General features: G+C 28.1%; 2 protein-coding genes across 2 annotated transcripts; one reads left to right on the top strand and one right to left on the bottom strand.

Annotated features, from left to right (window-relative positions):
- Positions 1–433: 433 nt before the first annotated feature.
- On the bottom strand, positions 434–2423 carry LOC101495440 (xyloglucan galactosyltransferase XLT2). The gene has a single exon (XM_004496594.4). The coding sequence runs from the start codon at positions 2203–2205 to the stop codon at positions 703–705; it is 1503 nt and encodes a 500-aa protein (XP_004496651.1). The 5' UTR covers positions 2206–2423; the 3' UTR covers positions 434–702.
- Positions 2424–19025: 16602 nt separating this feature from the next.
- LOC101495772 (cysteine and histidine-rich domain-containing protein RAR1) lies at positions 19026–20749 on the top strand. Its single transcript, XM_004496595.4, has 4 exons — positions 19026–19108; positions 19706–19857; positions 19967–20184; positions 20273–20749. The coding sequence occupies exons 1-4, from the start codon at positions 19044–19046 to the stop codon at positions 20360–20362; spliced, it is 525 nt and encodes a 174-aa protein (XP_004496652.2). The 5' UTR covers positions 19026–19043; the 3' UTR covers positions 20363–20749.
- The last annotated feature ends 158 nt before the right edge of the window (positions 20750–20907 follow it).

Genomic DNA, 20907 nt, shown 5'->3' on the forward strand with positions numbered 1-20907 from the left:
AAAATTATTTTTTTTTAATTTAAAAAAAATCTATTTAACAACTTCAATTTTTAAAACTATTATTTACTAAATAGTTAAAAAAACTGAAAAATAAAAAGTAAAACACTAATTATCTATTTTATTTTTTTAATTTAAAAACATATAATATTAAAAATAGTTTTATAAAATAATTATTAAAAACAAAAAATTCAAACAAATTTTAAATTTTTAAATTTTTAAATTTTTAATTTTTTAAATTTTTAAATTTTTAAATTTTTAAATATTAAAATAGAATTTTTGAGATTTTAAACTTCTCTTAAAAATGTCAAAATAAAATAATGGTTATCAAATTTTCAATTTTATTAAAAGTTAACTCACTTCTATTTTTTTATGGAAAAGTATAAAGGTTTTTTATGACACTGTCAATTTTATTATACCACTAAACGTCTTAATATATCTCATCCAAAAATAAACATATTCTTAATATTATAGCACCACTACAACAGATTATCAATATTCATAAATTGTATAATCATCCTGGGAAAAAGAATCACAATTTAATATGATACATCCTATATATGAATAAGACCTGTAAAGCAAAAAACTCCCTAACCTACCAAATTTATGTGAAACAAAACAAGCTTATTATATCATTATTTATTTATACTTTATTTTTTCCTCTAAATCTAATACTACCATACAATGCACTTTATTACCTCACACTTATTTCCATTTGTGAAACCCTGGTTGTAGTTGATTCTTGAACCTTGCAAATACCCCTTCCAAAGCAAAATCAAATGCATCCTTCATACCATCTATCCCTTTGTTATCTTTTGCATAAATCATCCTTGGAATGTACTCAATCACTTTCTCCCTCATTTTTCTCACTTCTTCTTTTGTGTAACTCTCAAGCACGCTTTTCACGGATGTCCCGTTTTTTACCGCGTTCCGGTCTATGTAAACCGAGTAACTATCCGGTTTATCCGGCAAAAAGAACTCATACTGTAAATACGCGGTTCGCCGCCAGAAAAAAACCGGTATCGAACCGGCCACCATACAATCGAAAATAGACCGGCGCGTGAAGCTATCCCCTCTCGGCTGCAAACAAAAATCAGAGTCGAGAAATGTTTTTGTGATAGCAGATGTGCCATTCGAACACTTAGACCCAGCGCAGTCCACGGCGCGACACGACCCATCCGAGTCGCGACACTGACTCAACAGAATTGCCCTGAAATCATTTTGAAAGGCGCGGCGTGGCGCGCCAGCGAAGCAGAATAGCGCGTTCCGACGACGCTCGCGAACGAAACTCTGCCAGCGCGTGATGTCAGAATAGGAATTAGGGTGGAATCCTGTGGGGTAGGGGATACCTATATCAAAATAGTCCCAAGGGTTGCGTTCGATGAGAAGGCGTGTGATGTTTCTTATCCCTGGCTTGTAGATGCAACTAGAACCCCAATCCTCATCCTTGGAGCGGCGAAAATCCCATGTGATGCGCCCCATCGTGATGAAGTGATCCCAACCGTTGGATTTTTTGTAATGTGGCTGATCTCCAAGCCACCTCAGCATCATCTCGCAGTGACGATCGCGATACTTTGCCGTGGAGTTCATCCATAAGTACTTCCCCACTGCGAGTCCAGCGTAGAATGGTATGTAGAACGCCGTAGCGGATTCTGGCTCCATTGTTCTGCATTTGTGGTTTAGTATACGGTTGTGGAAAATAATTTCGGAGACGAATTGGTCCGTCCAATACCAAGCCGGAAGCAGATTCTCCGGTATAATTCCGTCGAGTCCGGTTGCACTCTCTCCGAATCCATCGTTGGAGAGAGCATCGCACCGTGAACTCCACGGATTAAGATTGTCGCAATTATCGAGGATTTCTTGGTTGAAGAATTTAGGAAGGTCGTAGACGAAAACCCTACCGGAGACGCATTGGTCATCATCGTTAGTGGGAGCGGAATTCAATTCAGTGATGTTTGAAGTGGCGGCCGTTTCGACGACGGCGAGGTGATTGAGGTTGTGATGAGGGGTGGGAATTGAGATGGGGAAACTACGGAGGCGGAAGAGGAGGAGGATCTGGATGAAGAGGACGGTGAAGAGAATACATGCTCGAGGATTTTGAAGGGAGAAAATTGATTGAAGTATTGCTGTGAGAGAGGTTTTGGTTTTAGTATCGGAGAATCTGAACGGCTGTGGTTCCGGCGAGGAGTGAAGTGGATAGGGAAGCATGAGAAGAAATTCCGGCGTAATTGAACCGGAAATTATGGTGGGTGATAATTGTGCAGGTGGAAAGTGTTGCTTTTTAACTTTTCGGGTCGTGTGAAGAATAAAAGATGACGAAGTGTAAGTGTGAGTAATAGAGAGAAAAAGAATTAACTGACGCGTGTCCGGTCACTCTACCGGCTGCGATTGGCTACCGACAATTGGATTCTGTAGTGATTAAGAGACGCGTGGTGGGCTTTTGTAGCTACTTTATGCCTTCATAGAGGCCATTGATTTAATATTATAATCACCTTCATTAATTACATTTAATATCAACTATATATTTTGTTATTATTTATTTTACTTTTTGATTATTCAATCATGAAACAAATAAACATTAAATGATGGTGGGACCACTAAGTGGTGGAATTTAATATTTTAACTTTTTTTTATCTTTCTAAATGAATCATAAATTGAGAAATAACAAATAAAATAAATCCGAGTATTAGAATCTCAATTCAACCATTAGCTTTATGAAGTTTTATTTCTTGTGATATAAATGAAATAGTTAAGAATCCTTATTTTATCAAATTTTTCATTTTTGTCCTCTTAATTTTTAAATTATTGATATTGAGTCAGATTTTCAATTTCAATTTTAATTTGATGGCAAACACGAAACATGAAATTTAAGTTTAATTAAATAATACCACTTTAAAAAAAATAACATTTAAAAGAATTACCTTAAAAATTTCTGAAAATAAAAACAAAACAATTTTTTATAATTATTTTCTTTATTTGTAAACTTTTTGAAAAAAAATCGAATATTCTATTTTCAAATGACTTTTCTTTTGTTTCAAAACTTCAACAATAAAAATATAACAAAAAATGTTACTAGCAAAAAGGTTTAATAACTATCTACTATCATTATAAAAAGTTTTACAACAATAATAAATCATATATCAATAATTGAAAGTTTTACAACAATAATAAATCATATATCAATAATTGAATGATTCTTTATTGATGAAGTTATTGATTTTTAATGAGATATAAAATTAAATATTTATATTTATTGTCGGTATAAAATTTGTTTAGGCCAACATGATTTATTCTTTTTTTAAAATATCTTTCTTTGATATTACTCTAATTTTGTGAAGTAAAGTTTTTGTTTTTTTGTAAATTTTATGGTTTTTTATCGAAATTTTAAAAACAAAAAGTAAGTTTAGTTTTTCAAAATTAATAACTTTGCGAAATAATTTTTAGTTTTTTGATTTTCTTATAAAATGAATGAATGAAACTACATTTTAACCAAGAAAATTTGAAGTGTAGAATTATACTTCATTTAATTTTATATTTCATTATACTATTTCTTCTCAGGAAGAGGGAAGAAGTATAATACTTTAATCTATTTAATAATATAATTTTTTTCTTCTTTTTCCATATTTTGCCAAGTTTGTCCTTTGTTTCTTATTGTTAACATTGATAACGTATAGTTTTTCTTACGAACATGTAGTTTTGAATTGTTAGAATTATGGATGGAACATTCGGTTGCAAAAAACTATGGAACCATAAAAGATCAAACAAATAATTTGGGCAAAAACAATATTTTCATTGAGAAAAGCTTAACTTTTTTATTTTATATTTTGAAGTGATGAAATTAACAATTAAAGTCTTCAAAATTAGCTACAAAAGTTATAAGTATTCACTGAAAAAGTGATATTCAAAGTTGTAAAGAAAATCTTACTAATTGTATATCTCAAAGTCATTCATCGCCATCGGTAACAAAAAAGTCATTCATCAGCATTAAAGTTACTTGTTTGACCAATATTTATTTACTATTAAGGGAAGGAGAATGCATATAAGTAACATATGATAAATAAATATAAATATAATATTTTGTGCCTCTTATTATGTAATTCAGGCATCTCACATTAAACCACACTTATATTTGTTTCTTTAATTTGAATTTAACGATGAACCGTTGTCAATATAATATTTAAAATAACTTTTTTTGTTTTCTTATTTAATATTATCAATGTTAATATAGTTAAAGTAGATATAAAAGTAGTTTATATATTTTTAAATTCAAAAAGTTTATTTTAATGATTTTAAACCCATATTATTTAATTTTGTTTTATAAAGAACAAAAGACAATTGTTAAAGAAAAGTGTACAGAAATAACAAAACTAAATATCAAGGTATAACAGTAGTAGTTGATGAGAAATGAATTGAATCAAATCGATATATTTATATAGCTGATAGCTGTTTTATATGTTGATGATTTGTTTGTGTGTATGTACATTTGTTGATGATATATGCTTAGAATAATGACTATGATGATATAAGTTGTGTGATTCTCACATGCACAAGCATCTTTAATACTTGAGTAATGTCTAAGACTTAATAATTGCAGTCTTTAAGTCAATTTCTAGACTATTAACCATGTAACATGAAGTATGGTAATTTGATCTCTTCTTACACGTCGGTCAAAATATATAATTCAAAACAACTAATGTATTAACATTACAAGAGAATTCAACTTTAATCGTATGACTAGAATCTTCAATTCAATAATAATTAAAAATGCTTTATCTTATAAATATTATGTATTGTGTCAAAATATCTTATTTATTTTTATACTGTTAATTTTTTTTAAATAAATTTTTGGACGTATTTTCATGTACATTTCCTAAATTTATATAATTAGTTACATAATAATATTCCTTATATAATTTTTTAAATTTAAAATAAAATTATATGACCATTTATGTAAAGTAAAATTATTCAAGAATCAAATAAAGAATAAATAAACCAATTAAATTTCTATGAAAAAAAATTCAAAAAAAACTTTGAAAAAAAGTCGTACAATAATTATCTCTCTAATACTATAATAGAATATGTAAAATATTAATATTAAGTATAAAAGAGAGAAAAATGAAGATAATTTTTGTATCGATCAAAAGAAAAAAATAATTACATTAATAGTAGGTATGATGAAACTTATATACCTAAAATAAAACAACTAATTTTTAACTACAGTAATTAAATTGTAACTAACAATCATGACATCGGGGAAAATCCGAATATGCCCCGTATCTTATTAAGTGTGGGGTTCAATTTTCTGTTTCACAATCATTCATATATATAAAATAATAAATTTAAAAGTTATATTTATTTATAATTAATATAATCAAATAATTATATAATAATAAATTTAAAAAATATTCAAATTATATTTTTTATAGAGAGAAAATTATATTTTTATAATATTTAAAAAAATATTAAATATATTGAATAAGTACATGTATATTAAATTTAAAAATATCAACAATATTATTAGCGGTGCAGGTGTGAGGTGGATATCAACACCTCAAATTCATATTCGTATCTGAATTTTAATTTCGAAAAAAGTATGCATCCACATACAATTAAAGCGGTTTTCCCGTCCAAATCGGGATGGGTTCGGGTGGATTATAGTGAATGTAGGTTGTATGACACTATCTCTAATATAATTCAAATATCTTTCAACTTTTGTTGATCATCTCTATTTTTTTTATGTTACATTTTTATTTTTATTTTTTTTCTTTGGTCAAAAGTTAATATAGTATAGATAATGCATGTAAAATTTTGTATAAATTTAAAATAATTTAATATATTATTAATATATATTAAAATTAACATCTTATATTTTTTTTATTGAACACCGTTAATTTTCATGAATTTCAATAATTTTATATTTGTATAAAATTTTATATATATAATTACGAAAAACTTAAAAAAAAAATGGTTAACAAAGATTAAAAAAAAAATTAAATGAGAGGAACTAAACTATTGATTAGGCACTAAATTATTTATAAAAAAAAAAACACAAAAAGTTGATTTATTAAGTTGAATTTTTAGTCCACCTAAATATTCGTTGCCCCATGTATAAATGATAGAGATACGAAGTTGTTAGCAATTACGTAGCAAGTTAGCTTAAATTTTCCGTTACCGTGCGAACTACAATAGCTGTAAATGAATGTCGTGGTGCCGAGTGGTATGAAGCTGTATTGATAGGTGCAGCGGATGATATGGCAACAAAAACAGTGTGTAGCGATGGGGCCTCGGACAACGGACATAGTCGGTGCGATCATGCCCCATCTGTCCCCATGTGGGAACGGGGTTGGCGCTTCTGTCTATATGCATATTTTTGGAAGACAACATGAATGTCAAATATTGTAAGAAAAAACTTTAGGATTAATTTGAGATAGTTGTGACATAATGTGACCATTTGGTGGTTTAGGAGAAGAACATATAAATTTATAGTGATAAGGAGATTATGAATTTAATTTTCTCTCCACATTTAACGAATATTATTAGCATTTAAAAAAAAATTGAGGTGGTTATGATTTTAGTTTGAAAGTTAACTTAAAAATAGAACTATTTATTTTATTTTATTTTTATAAGTTTTCACCTTTAGAAATAATATTTGAGATGCGTTAGAATTTTCAATAAAAAATTGTTATTTGGATAAAATGAGAATATTTTTTACTAAATTTAAAAATAGATTTGCACTAAAATCTAAAACTATAAAAAGATGATTTATGATTCTTGTTTTAATTTTAGTTTTTACGTTTCATTATTATTAATTATTGACTATTATTTCGACCACTACAACATCGACCACTACAACATAAATCATCATTTTTATCATTATCAATTATTATTTTTATTATTATTAGTCTTCGATCACCAATTTGACAGTTGTATGTCAGCCGCCTCCAACTATTACTCTTTCCACTATCGTTATAAAATAAATATAATTTTGTATTTAAATTATTTTATTATTTAAAATAAATTTTGTTAATTAAAAACTTATATTTTATAATTATATGTCTCAATAATTATTTTTTTTTTCACAAAAAAACTACAAATTAACTCAAAATAAAATTCAGAATTTAAAACTGAAAATTATTTTGATTTTTGAAAATTTTAAACATAAAACAGAAAATTACTTCAAACGGTGCCCTAAATTTAAAATTTTGTAGAAATTAAGTCAAAAACCAAATATATATATATATATATATATATTTTGTTCTAACCCAAATATCTCTAATTTATAATAATAGTTGAATAAATCATCTTTTTAATCGACTTTTTGTGTTCAATTGCATGGATGGTCTAAATTAATATATATTTGAAGTCATTTTTTTTTCTTCTACGAAGTAAAATAATAAAGAAATTTATTTATAATTGTGAAATATTAGATTTAAACTCGAGACATAATATCTAATATATCAACATTTATCAATTGAGATAGATATTATAGATACTTTAAATCATTTAATTATTTAAAATAATAATAAATAACTCTATATAAGAGTAATTGGAATTTATCTTTTAAATTTTAATTTAATTGATAAATATTAAAATTATTAGTTGAACATCATATATTAGATTTAAACTTAACTATTACTTTTTCCACTATCGTTATAAAATAAATAAAATTTTGTATTTAAATTATTATATTATTTAAAATAAATTTTTTTAATCAAAAACTCATATTTTATAATTATATGTCTCAATAATTTTTTTTTGCACAAAAAAACTACAAATTAACTCAAAATAAATTTCAGAATTTAAAACTGAAAATTATTTTTATTTTTGAAAATTTTAGACATAAAACAGAAAATTACTTCAAACGGTGCCCTAAATTTAAAATTTTGTAGAAATTAAGTCAAAAACCAAATATCTATATATATATATATATATTTTTTTTTTCTAACCCAAATATCTCTAGTTTATAATAATAGTTGAATAACATCATCTCTTTAATCGACTTTTTGTGTCCAATTGCATGGATCTCTAAATTAATATATTTGAAGTTATTTTTTTTTCTTCTGCGAAGTAAAATAATAAAGAAGTTTGTTTATAATTGTGAAATATTGAATTTAAACTCGAGACATAATATCTAATATAATATCTAATACATCGACATTTATCAATTGAGATAGATCTTATAAATACTTTAAATCATTTAATTATTTAAAATAATAATAAATAACTATATATAAGAATAATTGAAATTATCTTTAAATTTTAATTTAATTAATAAATATCAAAATTATTAATTGAACATCATATATTAGATTTGATCTTAAAATTTTATAATTATATGTAAATTTTTAATAGCATTACCATCTCTTCTATCTATAAAAAAAAGTAGTTATTGTTTAAAATTAAGTTAATAATATCCCAACTTAGTGATGCCACTTTTTAGTCCAACCCCATCATAACTTGATTCCCTTTTTCAAATCTATATCTTATAATGGTTGTTGAACAATGACGTCATCCTTTAATTTGGGTTTTCCCGTCCACTTATGGATAGAGTAATATACTTATGGTGTTTGTTTGAGGAGAAATAAGGAAGAAAGAAAAGACGGTGACTTTTTTGTTTGGAATGCCGTAAAATAGAGAGGAGAGATTAAAAAGTTGTGAGATTCATCACTTTGTTTTTCACTGCAAAGTAGCGAACAACAAAGGCTCTTATTTTTGTTATTCCATTTTCCCACTTGTATTCAAATCTTATTTTCTCGCTATTCTACGTGTTGCAACAATGGTTTTGGAAGTCGTTCTCGCTCAAAAACGGAAAAATATAGGAAATTGTTAGATAATTTATTTGTACATTGTCATACTCTATTTCATTTATTTCCTTCTTCTAACTTTTTTTTCACAATCAAACATATCCTCAAAGTCAATTTATTATTATTTGAAGTAATAATAAATAAACAAAAGTATTTACAAATTAATGTAATAATATTCTAACTTATAAAAACTTGATGCTACATTTTAGTCAAACTCCATCATAAGTTGATGCCCTTTTTTCTAAGTAGAAAAAGAATAGTCATCTTTTGATAGAAACAAAGTCGGTCATCATATAATATAAAATAGGATAATGAATGGTGTAGCTTAATATCCTTTAATTCATCCATGCTTTGACTACCAAATTTGAAAAGTTTATATATATTAATCTATTGACAATATTTAGAATTATTTATTTTCGTGACTTTGAATAGAAAAATTATACGTGTTCATTATTTATGTATAGAGAACATCTGCGCAATTTACATGTACTTTTAAGAATTTTATTTGAATATATTAACAATGTAATTTTTTTATATATATGCATATAATTAAATTAGTCAATATATAATTTTGTAGAGATATTTTAGGAACTAACATAAAATAAATAGTAAAACGATTCAATTTGATTGAATGTATCTGTAAAAAAATCTACAATGTAGTAAATAGAATTAATCTCTTAATTTATATTATTTAATACCACTTTAATAATTTATAAAAATAAAAATAAAATACTTTTCTAAAATTACTCTTGTTTAAATTAATTTTTTGTTAAACATAATTTAGACAAAAATTGTAATTTAAAAAAAATATATAAATTTTTTATTTTAAAAATCAAAGAAAAATAATCTTAAAAAGATATTGGAATTTTGAATTTTTCACAAATTATTAAAACAATATTAAGTAATTTAAAATAAAACTAAAATTTTACATCGCTACATAAGATATTGTCGCATCCAATTTTAAAAATTGAAGGCTAAAATTGTGAAGAATAAAAGAAGAAAAACTAAAATTGGATATTTATTTAAATGGAGCACCAAAATTACATTTTTGGTATCTATTTTTATGAGTAACGGAAGACTATATTTTTATGAGTTCAGAAAACTATATTTTCCAAACGATCCATCGTTTTCTTTGCTTACTAGTAAAAAAACATGTGCATATGTGCGGGTAAGGGCGGTTCGTATACATTGCTAAATAGTAAATCGATAGTTGGTTTTTGATGGTTTTTGACTTTGTGATGTTACAATATAAATTTTAATTTGTTTTTTATTTTGTGATGTTATAATATAAATTTTAATTTTATTAGCGGTGATTCAATTTGTCATGTCAATAAATTAATATAAGTATATTGACATTAATAAATTTATCATCAGATGTTAACTTTATTTTATGTATATCAATTTAACTATATTTAAATAATAAATATCAAAGAATTACAAATAAACTGAATTAAGATATAGTTTCAATTAATTAATTAATTTTTTCTTATCAACATAATTTTTGTTTATTATACGGTGTATTATCTACGTTTCTTGTTTAGATTTTATAAAAAAAATTATTTTGTGTCTATAAATAATTAACTTTGTCTAATGGTTAATTTTGTCTCGTGTATATCAATTCAATTATATTTAAATAATAAATATAAAAAATTATAAGTAAATTAAATTAATATATAATTTTGACTAATTAATATAATTTTTTCTTATCATAATTATTATTTATCAAATGATATCATTACTATTATGTATGTTTTTTGTTCAAATTTCATAGGAAAAAAAATTAATTTTATCATCTGTTGCTAACTTTATAACGTGTACATCAATATCAGTAAATTATAATGATCGACATTAATATATTCAATCAAATTTATTGAAAAACACTTAATGTTTTACTGATTTTCTAGGCAGCATGTGTATAAATTTTGTTGAAAAAAATATAGAGAAAAGTGATTCCATTGAACATACCATCAATAGTATATTTTTAAAAAGTGGTTCAACGCATCGTAGACGTTTCGTGATACTGTTTAAAATTGTTCATGGAATACTATCAATTACGATATCCTCAAAATAAAACAACTCAATCAAAACTATATTGGTATTTTATTGCACCGTTCTAGAATTACGCTATTAATATGACTATAATGGTTACTCTAAAAATATAGTATTTAAGACCACTCATAAATCGAATGAACTATAACACCAAAACCGCTCGAAAACCGAAATGGCATTGATATTAAGACCACTTGATAGCGTTTCAGCAAGTGTACTGAATCGTTGCAAGTAATAATAAAACGGTAGTACCGAGTGTCGAACTCAAGAATTGTGTTTTACTATTGAATTATATTTAGTTACTAAAATTGAACAAAAAGTTCCCAAGTTGATTGAAATAATATTTAAAATTGACAGCAGTAGTAAAATTGATCATTTATAAATTGAGAAAAATGTCAGGGATGAGTTTCACTTCGAATTCAACCTTGGTGTCTAATTTGATCCTAGTTATTGAATTCCTTTATTGAATTATTACCGAATTCTCTTTATTATTCTTGCCCTAATGTCTTAGTGACAGAACCTTTAATTCCAAAGTAACCCCTAATTCGTTAGTAGTTTTAAGATTAGAATTAAGCATTACCGTATAGAAATTCTCTTGTAAATTATTGCTTTGCAACTAATTTAACTGGTTTCATGACATGCACCTATGTCTAGACTACAAATCCATGAATTTCTCATATCAAGCATTCGTAAAGTCCACTTCCGTTTCAAAATACAAATCGTAGAACATTTTAATGTTGATCAAACAATAAAAAGCATTAAGCACAGAGATGAGAAAAATAATTCAATAAACTCATTCATATAACCAGAAATCAAATCATAAAAAATAAGGGTTTCATCTTGTTACACTCATCCCTAACAAATAGGGTTTAGTTACTCATGACAGAGATAAAAGAGATAGAGATTAGAGAATAATTACAAGAAGGATTCATGAATGATTCTTGATAAAACTGTTCTAATGATGTTAGAAACGATTGTCTTTGAGTTTCTATGCTACGACACAAGTCTCCCAACTTCCCAAGAGTCAAAAAGATCCCTAAAATAGTGAAAAATTGCATTTTTATGGTTGTTGATGCGCGTCGCGCGCCCCAGGTGCAGGAAACACGCTCTAGGCGCGCCTGGATAGTGTTACTGGTCCAAAAATGCGCCCCAGGCGCGTCTGGCGTGCTTCAGGCGCACATCATCTAATGTCTGACGTATATTGCATTTTGCTTCTCTTTCAAGTCTGAATTTGGTTCCGGTGTCTTCATGAAAGTTGTAGCTATGGATCTTAGCTTTCATTTGCACTTAGTTTGACTCCAATTGGACATCTACAAATCCAGTTATGACTGAAATACTCTACATAGGTCATGTTGATTTCTCACAAAAATTCAGAAAACTGCACTAAAACAAAGTAACAACACAAAACTCCGAAAAATACCTACTTAATCAAGGAAATAATAACATAAATGTTTCATTAAATCAAAGAGCTAAAATCAACAAAATATATCAAATAACTCCTTAAATTAACTAATGATTAAAGATAAATAAGACTAAAAATAATGAAAAATATGCATATGATGAAGAGTCATCACCACTCAAAAAATCAAATGAACTAAGGCACAAAAATCACTCTAAAATAAAAAATATTGTGGTATTATGACCACTTAAAAAATTGAAGTGACATAAAAAAAGAAAGGAGAAAAGTGACTCAAATGTGCATCAAACAGAAGAGAGAAAATAGATAAAATTAGAAATTTCGTTCAACTTTCGTGTATTAACATTATAAGACATTTCAACTTTAATCGTCTCAGAAGAATCTCTGATTCAATGATAACCAAAAATATTTTAACTTATAAATATTATGTATTTTTCAAAATATTTTAATTACTTTTACGCTGTTAATTTGTTCAAAATGTATTTTTGGACTTATGTTTAACTTTTAATATACAAAATTTCCTAAATTTATATAATTTTGCTATATAATAATAATATTTCTTATATAATTTTTAAAAACTAAAATCAAAACTATGTGATTAGATTTGTAAGGTATAATTTTTTTGCAGTCTACACACATTGGCATTGCTATAATTTTATTATTTTTTAGTTATATTTAAAAAAAGTTAAAAGTGGTTGATAGTATGGATTAATCGATATTTTGTTAGCTGTTAAAATGAAAATGCAATTATAAAGAATGTGGGGGCATTTTTTGGAAAAAAAAAGATAGTTCATGTATTAGTTAAATATGCTACAATAAACAAGGTCATATAAAGAGGATACCATTAGTCATAGTTGTCTCACCTAAGCTTGTGAATGACTCGAATCACGTTGAGATAGTATCCTTCAATTCTACACACGAGAATCTCATTTCAAAAGCAAATTGAAGAGATAAAAGCAACCTTAAGGCTTCAACTGCATCTGTGTCCAAAAGAGTATCAAAATTCCACGTGGCAATTGCAAGAACCATTATTTCAACACATCAAAGACTTGCACCAAGCTAACAACATCAGCATTGATCTTGTAGCTATCCTTAGGAAGAGGGGACCATGTAGTGGGATACACTACCTCATCTGTGACAAAAGCTTCAGAACGGGTGTTTAATGTCATTTCTATATTATGTTATGACTCGTCTATGTCAAAGTGTTTTCTTTTAAATTATGGATCGAAATAAAATTAAATAGTTTTAAACTAATTTGTTTATTCTACATAACTCGATAATCGAATAGTTAAATATCACTAATTGATTAGATATCAACTAATCAGTTAGATAGAAATCTAATCAGTTAATTTAACAAATTTTATGAAGTTGATCAATTATTTATTACCGTCTAATCTACTAGCATGTTATAATATAGATAATAAATATTTAAATTATAACAATTTATTATGTTGCTGTAAAAATTGTATAAAATTACTTTTAGAACACAAATTAAACTATTATTTGTTCAAATTATGGATAAATATGTTTTCAATCCCTTTGAAATTTTGTTTTTATATTTTATGAAAATTTTATTCGATTTTTAATTTCCATAATATTTTATTGTCTCAGTTTTAATTTCTATTATTAATTATGTATATCTTTTGGGTTTTTGAATAATTTTTACATAATAGTTTAAAATATTATAAAAAAATCTCAAAATATATATTTTTTAACAAGAGATTAATTAAATGTAAATGTTTAAGTGCAGCAAATTTAAGTAATTAAAATAACATAAATCTAGACCTAATAGAACAAGTATTAAATCCATTTTGTGTGAGTAGAAACCTCTACTACAACACTTAGGCTCTCTTTTGGAGCTTGGAAGGGAGTGGAGGGCTTTGAGAGAAGAGGAATACATGAAGAAGAAAAAATAGAGAAATTTTTCATTTTTTTAAGAAAGTATATTTACAAAGAGTGATTAAAAAAAATTGATAAATGTAGATAATAAAAAATTAAAGTTTATGATTAACATATTTTTAATATTGAATGTATTATAATAACATAGATCAAATTTGAATAATTTAACAAAATTGTCTAAAATTATTCTCCAATTCAATTTTTGAGTTCATTTAAATCACATAGATTTTATATGAAAAATACATCTCAAAGTCTTATCCGTCCATTATTCTTTTCACTTAGTTCTTGATTTTTTTCAAAATCTTATTAGGCTTTGTTTGCAAAGGGAAAGACTTTGAAAAAATATGAAGGAAGAAATTAAAGGAATCAAGAGTTCTAGGAGGAGATAGTTTTGAGAGGTTTGTTTTTATTTATAATACAAAATTCTCCTATTTTAGGGAATTACAAAATTGTATTAAAATAGAATTTTGAAGGACTTAGACAAATTGTTTATATCATTTTTATATTATTATAATATTCTATAAATTAAAAATATATTAATAATAAGTACTCTCTTGCCTTATAAGTTAAAATAAATTAAGATCTTATTCAAATGATACCAAACTTTTACCTATGTCCTATAAAACTTTATTTGGAAGTTTGAAGGGAAAGTTTTGGAGTAAGGAAAATAGAAAAATAGATAAAAAAGAAAATTATATTTTAAAAAAAAATTTAATCATAAGTACTCTCTTACCTTTAAAAATATACTAAAAGTATATATTTCTTACTTTAGTTTTATCTATTTCTCTATTTTCCTCACTCCAAAACATTCTGATCCCATTCTCTCCAAACTTTCAAACAAAGCTTTATAGGATATATGTAAAAAGTTGTTATCATTTGAATAAAATTTTAATTTATTTTAATTTTATAAGAACTAAAACTATTGATAAAAATAAATTATAAAGATCAAAACTCAACAAACAAACAAAAATTATTCCAAGATTGAAAACAAGGAATAAAACACGCATTGGCTCGTTAGCTCGTGGGAGAATCTCTCACAAATTCATTTATAATTTTTAGTACAAAATGATGTCTAATACTTTTTTTATTTTATAAACGTAGATTTTTTTTTATAATAGTATTTTATTGATTTATAATAAAAATATTCATAACGTTATTTTATTTTTTAAATTGACTATTTGATTTTATTCTTCGTGGTCGAGAAAAACTATACTAATTTAATGTTTTGTTTATAATTTATTTCGTTTTGATTAATATAATTTATTTTTATTATTAAAAAAATAATAAGAAGAATACATGTCACTCTTAAAATTAAAAGTAAAATGACGAAGATTAAAGGTGTAGTCACCGCCACCCTAATCTTTGCTCATACTCGAGGAACCTTGAAACTTGAAAGTAGAGTAGAAACTCTGAAGAATCTCCTCTTTCTATTTTATCTTTAATCTTTAACTCATCAAAACCCTACCATTTTTAAATTTTCGTTCAAGTTTAGCGTTTCTAAACAATATAAAAATAAAAACCACACAAGATAAACTCTACTATTCTTGTGTCGCTTCCATTCCATTCCAATTGCCCGCAAAACTTCTCGATTGGGATCGTGTTTAATTTTAACAATGGAGAAAACAGTTGTTAAAGTTCGATGCCAGAGGATTGGTTGCGATGCTATGTTCTCCGAGGACGACAATTCCGATGGTTCCTGTCGATACCATGATTCGGTACTCTCTCTCTCTCTCTCTTTCAGTTCTATAACTGCCCATTTTTGCCCTAATTTTTTTTGTGCCTTCTTAGGATCATTCTATAAATAACTTATATGTATGTAAATTGGGTAGAGTTTGAACTTTTTCTTTAAGATTTTCTCTTACAATTATGTTATGTGGATTAAAAGATCTTATTTTTGTTGAAGCTGTGTATATGATTTAGACCTAGTATGATATGTTAGTTCTTCTGACAAATATATGATCAAGGTTCCCAAAAGATAGCAAGATTAAGTACTTTGGATCCATGGAATGATTAATTAATGTAGTAGGTGTCCAAGTTTATGTGAGCTAGGGTGATTTGTAACATTTGTTGAGTAATGACAATTGAATTAGTTAAGCTTCACAGAATCAATCACATTGTTTTTTGACCCTGTGCACTTCCTGTCGGAAACAAGGATTTAAAATGTAATGTGGGCGAGTCCAAGTAAAAGACGGTCGAATCCCTTGCTTTGGTGAAAGAAAAAAATAACCCTATTTAATGTTAATATTTATAAAGCTTGCATTGTTAGCTAGCCTAGCGTTATTGGTAACCAGCGTGTGTTTTTTCCCTCGAGAACGAGGTTCGATTCCTGTTCGAGCAAAAGCCATGTTTATCTTTTTAACATCCTTGATTTTTCTGGTACCGTCTCATAGTTAAATAGGCTTCACCTCAAAGTTAACCTTTCCTTCTTTGATTTTTTCCTAATTGTTGATATAATGGATCGTATTATTCTTCATATCTGGTTTACTTTCCATTTTGTTATATCTAGCAAGCAGTGTAGTTAGTATGGTAAGACCACATCTAGATATGTAATGAAATTGAAGGCTTCCAATACAAAATGCAGAATGAATTAATGTTACATTTGAATCTCAGCTTGAATAGCAATTAATTGTGCTGAATTGAATGAATCGTGCATCTGAAAGGAGTCATGCGATTCTGAAAGAAAATGAACAACACAGATTTGCAAAAAACAGCATTGTGGGCGAGTCCAGAAATGAGCCAGGTCGCACAACCCTGTTCTGAAAAGGCAAAAAATTGTAAAAATGCAGTGAGTGAGCCAAGAAATGGACTGGTCGCGCAACCCAGTTCTAAAAGGGTCTTCTAGGGTTACTTTTTAGCACTTTCTCTTTCAAATGAATAGAAATGTCTGAAACCAAATTATCCAAATCAGATGTGTAAGTTACGCCCGCATCACCATTCATTTGTCACCACTCCCTCATACACCGTGCCTATTGTTTGCTTACAAAGTGTCGGTGCCCTCACTACTCTTTTTGCTCTGTTTTTTGTCCCCCCTGTCTTGTACTCTTGTTCAAAGACAGAGCTCTCTCTTTGGTCTCAAATTGCTCACTCTTTCTACTTGCTGCTCTGCTGTGTTGTTAGTGGGATAATGGGTTAGTCAAAGAAGAAAAAGTAGACGGATGTCACATGGACCTGAATTTTGAGGGATTGACCACTTGAACTTTGTTCAGCTAGGCTGGCCACTGTTTTTCTTTATTGTCATTTTAGTTCATGATTTGAATTTTGAATTATTTTGAAATATGACATATAACCTGGTGTCACAATTTGTTACTTAAAAATGACATTTTTATTAATCGTGCATCTTACGGTTCATTATATGATTCTAATCATGACAAAGAAAATAGGTCTTTTGATTCACGATTCAAATCTCGGTCAATAACCTTGCTAGAATGTAGATAGAGCTTCTATTATGCTTATTATTTATTCTTCCAAACTATATTTTGTTCGAGAGAAAAGGGAAGGAGGAAATAAGAAGAAACCTGGGTTTTCCACTGTTTGGTACTTCGTCTGGTCTTTATTATAAGAAACATAAGTGTCCATATTTTTGCCCTTTTTATATGAAATGTTGACCCATTTTGTCCTTTTTATTTATTTGGAGTTTAATGGATATATGCTGATAGTGTAATACAGATTTACACAGTCATCCAATGAGAAACCACTTTTTTCCTTGTCATACCACCAATTTCAAAATATCCTTAGAAAAGTGGGGTGATGTGGCAAAATAATGAACTTTCATTTGGATGTCGGTGTAAAAAAGTTTTGCACCGAGAGTGTAATCCTTTAAATCCTATTTAATTCGAGAGAGAATATTAGGAGTAAGTAAGTTGGTGGAATTTGGAGTAATTAGATTAGATGTCTGTCAAGAAAAGGACTATTAAATGATATCAATTATTTCCAAGATGTTTCTTTGGTCTTGATGAATTAGGGTTTAGTTTCTAATAATAAAGAACAAAGGGAGTATGCCAAAGAAAATAGAGGTGGAAGAAGAGTTTGTGTGGGCCATACCTGCAAAACTTCTATTTCTCAATATAGAAAGAAAAAAAAGGATAGAAGCACAGTGAAAATATTCTCATGACAAAATTACCCCATCCCTCTTCTTCCAACACCCTTGTTTATCATGCTGTGCTGCTTTCAATGATGTGGGGGAACCTTACCATGTAGATGTTGACATGTGTAAGGGTTTGCTATAATTGTGGTGTGAATTGTGGACATCCAGTATGGACATGCTTCTTGGCTCTTGCCTGCCTTTTTATTTGTATGTTATGCTCTACACACCAATTGAAGTTCCTGTCAAATGAATAAGGGTATTTTAGACGTTTAAATATTTCTGTTTTATTTCCTCACTTTTCTTGTCTACCAGAGGGAAGAAAAATATTTTTTATGTTTTCTTTCTCTCTCCAACCAAGCAACATCCGAATCTTCTCACAACACTTTTGGTGAATTATTTGTTTTGATGTTAAGTATACTTTATGAAAACCAGCATTTTCATCCATTGTTTAACCTTGGAGAAATCTGTTAAGTGTTCATCTATGGACTCTTGATTTAAATGTTACTTGTGCACTATTGTTTTATGAGTTTTGTTAACATTATTTTTCATGAATCTAGTACAACTTTGTATCCATTTTGTTGATTTATGACCCTTGTGGAATCTCACTAATTCACTTTCCTTCTGGCATGTTTGGGGCTTGGATTTGTTGCCGTGGCATATTGATTTATTCAGGGAGTAAGTCCATGCCTATTAATCTATTTCTTCACATTTTTTATTTTGGAAAATGATCAGATATCACTTTTGCAATTTATCAAAATTCTACTTTAATTTCCAGCCTATATTTCATGATGGCATGAAAGAATGGAGTTGCTGCAAGAAAAGAAGTCACGATTTTAGCTTGTTTTTGGAAATTCCAGGGTGAGATATCTTTTCTGTTCCTTTTCTGTTGTCCCCTGTTTTAGAACAATAAGGATTTGGTCTGCAATCATCTGGTCAATTAAGAAGGGTCCACTTTTTATGGACAATTTTATTTTTCTGTATGTATAATTCTGTGGATCGTCATCATATAGTATTGAATCCATACTATCTATTATTGGGGATATTAGAAGATAAAACAAAGATTTAGGTTAAGTTTAACAAAATGATAAAAATAGGTATTTAAAACTCATTTTATCTTCTAAAAGTCTTAAAATCAATAATCAATAAAATATTAAAGTTAGTGACCAGTGACTTTGAACATTAAAAGTTGTGGGAAAAGATTATTTCCGAGGCTTGTTTATAGATGTTCGCCACCTCTGAAAGGATCATTTACATTAAAATGGCGTAAAAAGTAATATAGATTCATCTCTTAAAGAAGGGGAGTGTAGGTTTTATTAGAATTACAGGGGAGATTAAGATCTTCTTAAGAGAGGCAAGCCTAGTTTAATCAAAAAAATAATTACTCTTGTCTATTCCTTTTCATATCACTTTAAAATGCCCTGCATTTATTGATTACAAATTTTCTCTGTAATGAAGATGTAAGACAGGAAAACATACAACAGAGAAACCAGTAATTGCACCGGCTAAGAAAAAGCCTGTGCCCCCTCCAACTGCTGCTCCCCCAGCTAATGTGACATTGAGGGACTCTTGTTCGAGGTGCCGACAGGGTTTCTTTTGCTCAGATCATGGTAATCATGCGTGTCTACTCTTGGCACTGTTTTAAGTTCTATTTATTATTTTTGTGTAATCTCCTTCCCATGTTAAATTTTCTTCTACCAACCCTCTCTTATATTTTAGGTTCACAAGGCAAATCTGTAAATATTGTTGGAGAGGTTTCTGCAGAAAACAAATCAAGTGTTGAGGCTTTAAAACCTCCTAAAAAGATAGTTGACATAAATGAACCCCAAATATGCAAAAATAAAGGATGTGGTCAAACTTTCAAGGAGAAGGATAATACTGACACTGCTTGCAGTTACCATCCAGGCCCTGCTGTTTTTCACGACCGGATGAGAGGGGTTGGTATTAATATTCTACTGAATATTCTTAGTATATTTTGTAGGCTGCGATATGGCTCTGACTTCTGATAACTACATTATTTTGCAGTGGAAGTGCTGTGATGTTCATGTAAAAGAATTTGACGAGTTTATGAGCATTCCTCCATGCACAAAGGGATGGCATAATGCCGACCCATGAAGATATCAAATAAGGGGTTCTCTTCCTGCAGTCAATGTTTGCTTTTATTGAAATGGAAAGTGTTGTTGACCAATGCAGTATTTTTGTGTCATTAATTAGAATAATATAACCCCACCCCCCTTCATTTGATGTCCCTCGTCCTCTTTCAATTGGTCAGCCTCTATAGTTAACCTTAGGAAGTCACTGCATAAAATTACTGTGATGATATAGGATGTGAATTTGTTGTCATGTGATCCTTTTATTTTTGGTCAACATTGTCATGTGTTCCTTCAATTTCACAAACTGCTTCTGCGTGACCAGTTTGGACTCATTTAATCTATGTTGTACCATGGTTTTGAACAGAATGTTTGTTTTGGCCGAAAAGATATTCTCCTTGTTGATTAGGTACTTCATTGTTCAACCTTTGCATCTTCACTGCAAATTGTGAGGCCTTTGCTAGGGCTTCGGTCTCTACTTTGTGTGCCAAGTTTTTTTATTGGTTAGTTAGGAACATGGCAAACCCTATTATATCTTGAAATAATAGAAGCTAATAAAGGAGTGAACAA

Source organism: Cicer arietinum, chromosome 4 (genome assembly GCF_000331145.2).
Source record: "Cicer arietinum cultivar CDC Frontier isolate Library 1 chromosome 4, Cicar.CDCFrontier_v2.0, whole genome shotgun sequence".
Taxonomy (NCBI): domain Eukaryota; kingdom Viridiplantae; phylum Streptophyta; class Magnoliopsida; order Fabales; family Fabaceae; genus Cicer; species Cicer arietinum.